The sequence below is a fragment of the Microcebus murinus genome, chromosome 3 (genome assembly GCF_040939455.1).
Source record: "Microcebus murinus isolate Inina chromosome 3, M.murinus_Inina_mat1.0, whole genome shotgun sequence".
In the NCBI taxonomy this organism is placed as follows: domain Eukaryota; kingdom Metazoa; phylum Chordata; class Mammalia; order Primates; family Cheirogaleidae; genus Microcebus; species Microcebus murinus.
In genome coordinates, this window is record NC_134106.1 from 53,732,774 (window position 1) to 53,743,001 (window position 10,228).

The 10,228-nt window shown below is 39.5% G+C and overlaps 1 protein-coding gene and 1 long non-coding RNA gene across 3 annotated transcripts in view; both read right to left on the reverse strand.

Moving 5' to 3' along the window:
• Window positions 1-7,752, reverse strand: part of RAB1A (RAB1A, member RAS oncogene family) — a 31,947-nt gene extending 24,195 nt beyond the window's left edge. The window contains exon 1 of one of the 2 annotated variants that reach the window (XM_076000832.1): window positions 7,497-7,752. In XM_076000832.1, coding sequence (XP_075856947.1) covers window positions 7,497-7,519 — 23 coding nt within the window. In that variant the 5' untranslated portion in view covers window positions 7,520-7,752. The remainder of the gene's footprint in view (window positions 1-7,496) is intronic. The other variant, XM_012764942.2, reaches the window with a different exon arrangement.
• On the reverse strand, window positions 6,528-7,479 carry LOC142870044 (uncharacterized). Its single transcript, XR_012918571.1, has 2 exons — window positions 7,244-7,479; window positions 6,528-6,970 (listed from the first exon to the last, which is right to left on the reverse strand). It is a non-coding gene; the product is annotated as an uncharacterized LOC142870044 (long non-coding RNA).
• Window positions 7,753-10,228: the final 2,476 nt, after the last annotated feature.

Genomic DNA, 10,228 nt, shown 5'->3' on the forward strand with positions numbered 1-10,228 from the left:
CAGGATTATGAGGAATTAAAGGAAACAATATACATTAAACTTTCTGGCTGGTGGGAGGAACTCAAACTGTCTGTTGCTGACCTCACTCCAAGACAAGCATTAAGGATTCTGAAGAGTCCTCCTTGGTGCCCCATTTCTCTCCAGTTAAATCAATACAACAAACTTTCTGTAAACAACAGAAACCACAGGCCCCTTCTCCAAATCTTTTGCACTACTATGCCATCCTATTCTTTTAACATATCACAATATTTAACTTGTATTAACTGTTATATTGATTATACTTGTCTGAACATGAGTCATTTTCTCAACTAATTTGTAAGCACCTGGAAGAGAGTCCAAGTTTTGTACTTATTTATTTATTTATTATTATTACATATTTTTTGCAGACACAGTCTCTCTCTGTTGTCAGGGCTAGAGTGCAGTGGCATCACATAGTTCACTGCACTTCAAATACCCGGGGTCGAACTTCCTAGTACCTGTGAGTTTATGTGTGTACCACCATACCCAGCCAGTTTCTCTATTTTTTATAGGAATGAAGTCTTGTTATGTTGCTCAGCCTAGTCTTAAACACCTGGTCTCAAGCGACCTTCCTGTCTCGGCTTCCCAAAGTGCTGGCATTACAGGTGTGAGCCATCTCACCTGGTCTTGTGCTTTAAAATAACAAAAAGAAAAACAGAAAATTTCCAGCATAGTGTGATGATACAGAAAAGGCAATTTTCTTTACCAAGCTCTATTCCAAGGTGAATTAGCTGTATGTATATGTATGTACATATGTATATATAGCCAATGGAAGATTTTTTAAAATATGTATTGAAAAAAATTTTAAGGTAGAAAAAGATAAATGCGTGATGATTAAATGTGTGAGAAAAACTTTAAAAATGAAACCATCTGCCATTTACACATCATTCTAACATCCTTTACTAGACTACTAGTGTCAAGTATCATCTGCATAGAACTGTACAATTTACTCTAGATACTCAGAACTTAGTGGGTTTTAACTGCATTTTATAGCTAAAGAAACAGGCTTAACAGTGTAAATGACTTCTATGAGGTTAAGCAGCAGTCTGAATTTAAACCTAAGGTTTCCAACTCCAAACGTTCTTTTTATCATAACACATTCCCCCAATGATATATTTTATATATTCAGATGATTAAAAATGTCAGTGAATATGTAAAGTCCTACATATAAAAACCAAACCATTTATGAACTAGCACCCAGGACCTGACCAAACACAAAGAGAAGTGTGATTCACTGCTTAAATTAATTTAGAACACTTGTGTTAGTAGAGAATAAATTAGCTCAGCTCAAAAAAGCCTGGTGAAAATGCCTAATCTGGAGTTTGGACTTCATCAGCTTTCGTTAAGGAAAGAATCCAACGGCTTTTCATCAGGGCAGGTGCTAGCCACCAATCTACAAATAAAGCACTCATAATTACCCATGTTATATATTTCACAAAGTTGTTTCAAATGGCCTTTTATAAATTTAGCTATTCAACTATTTTTATAAATTCCATCTAATCTCCTTAAGGCTATAATTACACTTGACTAGGCATATATCCTAACAACATCCATATGAATTTTAAGGTAGTAAAGATATTACAGGGATTATCTATTGTCCTTAATGTGAATACTGATGTTCCATGAACTTTACAATGCCTTTGTTTCAAGACTCTTGGAAACACTTCATGTCAGTAATATGAGAAACAGAAAGGTAAGCATAAAAAAAAGAGGGGGAGGGAGGAGGAGGACTAAGTGATTTAAAGAAAGTCATGCCTAAACCATCCCCACATTCTAAAATTCAGCAGATTTGGAATTCAGGATACCAGATTTAAAGTTAAACTTTTTTGTCACTCTCAGGTTTCCACATTTTAATATTGATAATGATAGTGAACATTCCCTTTTCTGTTTTCAGTTTCCAAATCAGGCATTCTTAATTTGAAGTTCAGGAACAGTCAAGAGTGTGAACCACTTGCAACTCTATGCAAAATATCTTGAGTATGTGCACACATAGGTATCAGGTCCATTAAACCAAAATGGGTTTAAAATAACTGTCCTAAATCAAGTTACTGGAAAATATCTAAAGGCAGAGTGGAAAGGATAAAGAATAATTTTACTAAGTACTATTGTTATGCAAAAGAAATACATTCTGAGAAGTTAAATCCATCATTGTTTTTGGAAAAATTCAATTACATAATTCACTCAGTTTCATCTGTAAAGGTCACTTAGTTTGAGGTACAGACTGCATAAAATGCTCTCTATGTAAAGACCATAGCCAAGTGGCTGCCACACAAAGTAAGCACTCATTAAATAGTAGCTATTATTAAAGTGATTATTTTCAATGAATGGTCCTCCCTTGTGAATAAAGACTTGCACAAATAACACTACCTGTCATGATTAGGAATCTACAAGCATAGAACTTAACGAGAACCTATCAGAACCTCAGATTTAATAAGGCAGGGTGTTTTGGTCAACTGAGTCAACCAGTCACAAAAATACCAAAGAAAACTTCATTTCCTACTTCTTCTGTACCCTATTTCTCACATAGTTAAGTCAGCCAACAAACTAACACTTTAGTTCTCTGGCCCCTCAAGGTCTCAGGACCATTTTTTCCCAAACATCATTCCATCATTATCCTTTTATAATCTGAAACATTCCCAGGGTGGTTTTAAAGAAAAGCAAGGACCTAGGTTTTCTTCCCTATTTTCTATTTCAGACATCAAAGCAGCAATCTCAGCCCCACCTTCTACAGGAAAACAGTAATAGTCTGACACTCCCCTCTGCTTCCAAGGGTAGAAAAAAAAAATCTGGGCATTTTGCCTAAATCTCTTACTAAAACTCCAAAGTAGTTCTGACAAAGAGTGGTAAAAAGCTGATAAGTTACATATCTGAGCTACATCCTACACCCATTTTCAGGTTTTTCTTCATCTTAAGACACTGGTAGTTTAGTAATAAATTTCTAAAATCTTAAAACCTTAAAAAGCCTTTTGTTTTACCCTAAATGTGTTCTTTACTGGGAGGGAAGCAAGACTAGATACCTTTAGCAAAAGAAAGCTATTTATACAATCAAAAATAAAACTATTACAACTACAAATAGTGAAACTACCATACAGGTACAGTCAAAACTAGCAAAGAGAGATCACACACACACATATACACACAGCCAAAAGATTGCTAATAGGATGTGAATATAATAAGATGTTAGTATGTGGTAAATTATTAAAATTGCTTCCAGAATTATTAAGATTGTTACCAAAATATCTAAGAAATAAAATTACTCGGAAAGCAAAAAATTCTCTTTAAAAGCCAACTAGAGAGAGCACTTAATTGAAGCTCTTCCATCTTTAAGACATTTAAAAAAAACCAAACCTAAGATTTGGTGGTTAATATCCCTCATTTTAACTTAATTATGATGAAAAGGGAAATTTTAAAATGCATAATTTTTAAATGGTCCTACAAGATCATCCATTCATACAAAACTCTTATGATGTATTTTGTGGAGAGTCTATATAGCTACTGGAAACTTAAAATTACCCACAGAATTACAGATGTTGATCTACAGATGTCAAAAACTCATATTCTAGACAATGAGAATACTAATTATGTTTCTTTAAACTCTTCTGAGTTTTTCAAATCACCACCACCAAAAGTCATGAAGACAACCAACCCCCCCCCCCAAAAAAAACCCTTTTCACTGATTTCTGCTTCTTTTCTAATACAAAACTCTAACAAAAACTGTATGGAAGTAATGATATTAATTAAATTATACAGTCAGATAACAAAACAAATTAACTTGCTTTTACTCAAGTAAAAACTTTAAGTTAAAAAAAAAGACTTATTTGACAATGCTTGACAAAGAGAAAAATTGAAATGTTGCTCGAGTCTACTGTAAAAGAAGAGCAAAGTTTGAAAGACTGATAAAATTTTGAGACTCTAGACCTATATTTTGAGGGGGATGGGGAGAAGTGTCTAAAAACAAGGTAATTCCTTTAAAATTTTTCTACATTAAAGAATTACACTTGATCCAAGTAGACTACTATATTTCTTTCTATGATAGTAAACTGGTATATTCAAAAGAAAGGTACACATACTTTATTCTTAACACTTTCCTTAACAGCTAAAATGATTTTCTTGACACTAGAAAAATCCACTAGAAGCCAATGGATTAGGAAAAATGTTTCTGGTATGAAAATAATGTTAAGTATTTCTTAACTAGTGTGTTGAAATAATCACTGCCTGGTTCAGCACCTAGCTCAGAAAATCACAACCTTTCTTCAGATGTCCAGAAAAAAGAAAGCTTTGGCCCTTTTCATCTACTTTTTCTACTGCTCAGATTACATTTCCAATTGCTTTTTGTTTGTAGTTGAAAGGCAAACAAGTTGGTACTCTTAATTTCTACCTTAAAGATAACCTTGAGTAGTCATTTCTCCCAAATCAGCCCAATTAACATAAAAAGCAATCAAAGGGACAGCCTAAAATTTAAGCATTATTAATATATTTGGCTCTTCACACCTAAACCAAAAGCTTACAACTTAAAAATCATAAAGTAAAAGCATTCAGTAATAAAGCTACCAATAGGTAATCTTATGTCATTAATGTAAATCTAAAAAATCCTAATCCACCTGAGAGAACCAAACCTTTTCTCTTGTCAAGATCCCATTTTCACTACCAAATTTAGGCAGATTTTAAATTTCTAAAAGGAACAAGATAAATCAGTAGTGATAAACCAAAGCAAATTAAGAAACATTTGGGGTACACTCATAAATATTAGCTACACGGCACTCTAGCCCAGGCAACAGAGTAAGACTCTGTCTCAAAATAAATAAACATTAGCTAATATACCATTTATTAGTTACCGAGATAACATACTGGAAATCGGGAAAAGCACTCACCCCTTAAAAGTTTTAATTTAAGAGAAAGCATAAGATTTTAAAGTTTAGGACAACATGTTAAAGAAAATGGACTTGTACTAGGGTGATAAAACACTGAAGAACTACTTTCTTTCCTTTTTCAAATTTTCTACTTACTTTTACAATCACAACAAACTTCATTAAAGACAAAAGAAACTGCTGAAGTCAGATTGCTAATAATCTGGTTGCTCTTATGATCTTCCCTAATAAAATATCCATCATCTCCTCTCACCCTAAGTAATTTTCACTAACACTTATGCAAAGGTTTTCCCAAATTCCAAAAATAACTTTACTAGACAGTCTAGAATACAAATACAGTAGGCCAGATACTTCTGTACTCAATGCCAGAAAAAACATAAAATCTATTCCTGGGTTTGATCCTGTTGAAGTCATTAATCTATAGAATTCTCAAAAGGAAGGATACTTTGAAACTATATTTACTTAAGAATTACTGTCATTTATTAGCCATTCCTCTTCCTTTTCCCCCTTGAAAAATCCTCCTTGCTACCTTCTGCTCTTCCAAATCTAACTGCTAATAATTCCCTGACAGGTCTCTTTCCTAGAAAGTCCTCCAAAATCCGAATAGCCAACCACAACCCGTCATCTTCCTGAAATCCTGTTACTTTGATCCATGCTACACATCTGAAACTTGCTATATCTATTGGTGTTTGATATGTATAAAATCTATTTTCTATATTCCATCATAAGCTCCTTGAGGGTAATGGTTATATCCCTAAATCCTAACATTACTAGAATGCCTTACATGCAAATTATGTATATCAACTAAAGAGTGCTCTTAGTTTTCCAAATTTTTTACATACATTTGAATCTCCACACCACCCTGATAGGAATAATGACTCCTATTACTCTATTTTACAAAAGGAGAAACAAATTCAGAGGCTGAGTAACTTGTCAAAGTTCTGTTCAACTAATCTTCAAGATCTATTTGCAGTACTAATATAAATAGCAAATACAGAAAACTCCCTGAACAGCAGAGGTTTACAAACCTCTATAAAGCAGCAAATCCATGTTCTTTATTGTAGCCAAGAAAACTACTAAATTAAGAACCTCAAGTTCAACTCTGCTCAACTATGCAAAACCAAATTTGTCCTTACAGCCCTTGATAAAACACCAAAAAATGGTCAACACAGTAAATATGTCACTATAAGAACACTATCCTCAGCTTCTTAAAGCATATAATATTCTAATAAAACACTACTGTTTCTGTTCAGTACAGAAGACTTCAGCATCAAACCACAGTATTACAAAACTTGAAGTTAGAATGCGTTTTGCAAGAGCCATGTGACACACACATGACAGTCAGCTAAACTGAAGGGTGGACCTTTTAGGGGGAAATATTTAGCAGTAATTGACCAACGCAGAAAATAAACTCAATTTTGGGGACAAATATTGATTTTTCCTGTAAAAAAAATCCTCCCATCCCTCAAAGTCTTCTGACACTGAAGAGGAATACCAATTCAAACTCCTCCATTTATTCAGTAATTTATATGTAAACTGTAGGAGGATTTTTTAAAGGGCCATGAAGGAGAGCCCAAGAAAGTCTTCACAAAAAAAGTGAACACCACTTTCCAGAAAAGGTGCCAGGTGTGTCACATCTGCTGTGGTGACTTCTGGAGTAAGCAAGGAAAAGAAATGCATTAACTTTTCATGACACGTCATGGAACCTCATTCCCTATCTGCAAACACTCAAGTAGGTAATCCAAAACCTACAGACTATCATAGGTCCCACTCGTTTCTCTTGCAACTTGACAGCAGTCTTCCTTTTATTGGATAGTATCAGAAAGACATTCCTTGGTTTTAGTTGTTTTGTTTTTTTCCTGACCTACAGAAGACGAAATGACTTGAGTGTCCTCTAAAAAAAAAAAAAAAAACTTCTCACAAATGCCCAGGTTTTTAGGAGGGCAATGGACCTGGCGAGTATTTAAAGAGCTCTTGAAAGAGACAATTCAAAAAGTGAACTAAAAATTTTAAAGCGTTTCTCACCATCTACTCATTCCCCTCAATCCCACGCAGTCCCGAAAAGCATCCATATTACCTGGAACCTGACGGGGACGGTGGAAGGAGAGAGAGCCAACAAGCTCAGTATATACAAGTAAAGCTAGTTTCCACCCTGACGATCCTGACAGCTCCGCAGAGTGCGGGCTCAGGGTCTGACAGTGCCCTCTAGGAGAGCTCTCCCACCACATCCCCTCCCCTTAAAAACAAGTCCTTCTTCAAAAGTCACTGCCTCAGAGACAAGCTACCCATACACACCACCCCACCACCCGACTCTCAAGCGCCCCAACCCCCTCAGCAGCCTGTTCCTCCGCACTGACCCTGCACTCAGGCCCTCCAACCTCACCGGGTCCAGGCTCGGGTGGCTCACCCCTCCGGCCCGACCCCTCCCCCCGGCCGCCCCTAAGCGTCAGACAATGGGGCCCGACTCCCGGCTGCCAGCCTCTTCTGCCCCATCACCCGTGCCTCACCCTAGCCAAAGCCCCCACCCGCGCGCCCCAGCCCTACTTGTCCCCTTTAGACTTCCCCAAGCTGGCCCGCGGACCCAGCCGACCGGTGCTCTCCTGCACTCACTATTCGGGATTCATGCTGGACATGTCACTGCAGCTGCCGCCGCCGCCACCGCCGCCCTTGCTGCCGCAGCCGCCGCCCTGACTCTCCGCGCCACGGGTAATCGAAGGAAAGGAATGAGATAGGCTGTTCCGGGAGAGCAAACGTCTTCCCCCACTCCGTCCCCTTAGAACACAATCAGCAGCCGCCGCCACTCAGCTATCGCTTCCACCCAAAATGGCCGCCGGCGAACCAGGAAATAGGGAAGCCTTAGACCGAGGGGCCTTTACACGGCCCAGAGGGCGGCCGCGCCGCATGGCATGCCGGGAATGAGAGTCGCGAGGGCGGCTATGCGAACTGAGGATAGACGGGGTGGCGCAGAGACCCGGACTCGGCTTCCCGCCATTCACCGCGCCTCTGAGGCATGCGTACTTGAGGGGTTGTCGCCCGCCCCATTCCCCACTCCTTCACCCCCCCACCCTCCGCCCCTCCCTGCTCCCCTCCCTGCTGACTTGCTGGCTAGGACTTCGCTCGGACTCCCCCTAGCGGATTGGCTGAGGCCGAGCGCCCCTGGTGACGTCATCAGTGAGACGTGGCAGCCGGGCGAGTCAGCGCCCCAGGGGGGAGGGGGAGGGGAGAGGAGGGGCAGAGGGCGGTGCCGTCAACCTAGGAGGGGGGGGGAGACCAGAGGACTGGAGGGCGTGGTCAGAACCGGAGGGACAGCCGGAGGGCGGGGCGGAGAGGGCAGGGGACTGAGGGAGACGCCTGGTGGGTTCTGCCACCCGTGCGGATTTTGCAGACTTGACCGGCTTGAGGCTTGTGCTAACCCCGCTGGTTGGAGGACGTCCGCTCTAAGTACAGAAGGGAAGTCAAGGAGCCTGTACACGAAACCTTTCGTTCAGTTCTCTTCACTCACCCAACCACACCTGGGTTCAGTCGTTGGCCAGTGTGTTGGCCGCGCGCACTACCATTTTCTTTTTTCTTTTTTGATTTCCTACCATTCCTATTTCAACCCCTCTTTTATCACCTCAGCATGGGTATCGCAGTACCCTCCATTTCTTCTCCGCCCTTGCCCATTTGCACACACTATCAGATGTTTCTTCCTGAAACAGCACCTCCGTCATGATCACACAGCCTTCAATGGCTCCACGTTCCCTGGACACAAGCCAGAGTCAGCCTAAAATTTGAGTCTTCCTGCTCTGGTCCCAGCCTTCAAGTCGAATTGTACTGCCTTATTTTTAGTTGTTGCTTAGTCCTGAGCCATTCTGCAAGATTGCAAAGTAAAAAGCGATAAAGACGTGGAATTCATCCCTATATAATGCCTACAATACTCCGAGAGTAATACTAACTCATTTCTTAAAAACTTTACAGTCTTAGGAGTTCTGTTTAATCAGCTCAGGAATTTAAATCTCCACTGAACTTTAACACATTATCTTGGATTATTTAATTACAAAGGGCATAGTATAATACATTGTCCAAAGTTTATCTTCCAACTTGTTCTAAGAACTAAGAAAATTATTTGCTCAGACTGATTGCAAAATCCCTTTGAGTTTCTATGATACCAAAAAGTAGAAAGAAGGCAATTCTCATTTTTACCCACATAATAACTATTCCCTTTAACACCCAAATTCCATCAAGTGTGTTAGTTGACAACCTCATCAAATGGTACACAAGAGGTTTCTTCACATGTTGACTTCTGAAGTGAATATGGTCATCACCCCAGAAGGACCCTGTATGGATCAGAAATAGACACCAAAAAGTGTTTATTACCCTGGACTCTAAAGCCCATAACTCTTCCTGCTTATTGTGATTTCACAGAATTAAAAACACAGAAGTGTCCAAGAACTCATCCTAAGCCAAAAATACAAATTTTAATATGTCCCTATCCTTGGAGGATTACCCCTCAACTTACTTTAACAACTTTATTTCCCAACACAGAATTACCACCTAATAACTTTTATTCTAAGTGAGAGGATAGTTGTGAGAATTAAATAAAACAGAATGTAAACCACGTAGTACAATGACTTTGGGGCACTTGGTAAATGTTAATTAATTTCCTCTGTAGGGAGCAAAAAAATGGCTTCCCTCCACCTTTCCAGGTGCCTTGGCTGGGCTATGGATTAAATTATCATAAGACAGGGCAGTGGCTCACGCCTGTAATCCTAGCACTCTGGGAGACCCAGGCAAGTGGATCCTTTGAGCTCAGGAGTTCCAGATCAGCCTGAGCAAGAGCGAGACCCCTGTCTCTACTAAAAATAGAAAGAAATTAATTGGACAGCTACAAATATATAGAAAATTAATGAGTGAGATGTGCACCATCTGGCGGATGGTCATGATGGAGACTCAGACTTGTGGGGGGAGGGGGGAAATGGGCATTTATTGAAACCTTAAAATCTGTACCCCCATAATATGCCGAAATAAAATATATATATATATGTAAAATATTAGCCGGGCATGGTGGCGCATGCCTGTAGTCCCAGCTACTTGGAAGGCTGAGGCAGGAGGATCACCTAAGCCCAGGAGTTGAAGGTTGCTGTGAGCTAGGCTGACACCAGGGCTCTAGCCTTGGTAACAGAGTGAGACTCTGTCTAAAAAAAAAAATTAGCATAAGACAGATTAACAGGAGAAAAACCATATTTAATTAAGTATTATGTATGGGAGTCCTATAAAATATGAGTTTCTAAGAAGGGTCAGATGATTGAAGCTTATACAGCATCCTGAACTACAGAAAGGAATAGGGGCCTCACACCTTGAGG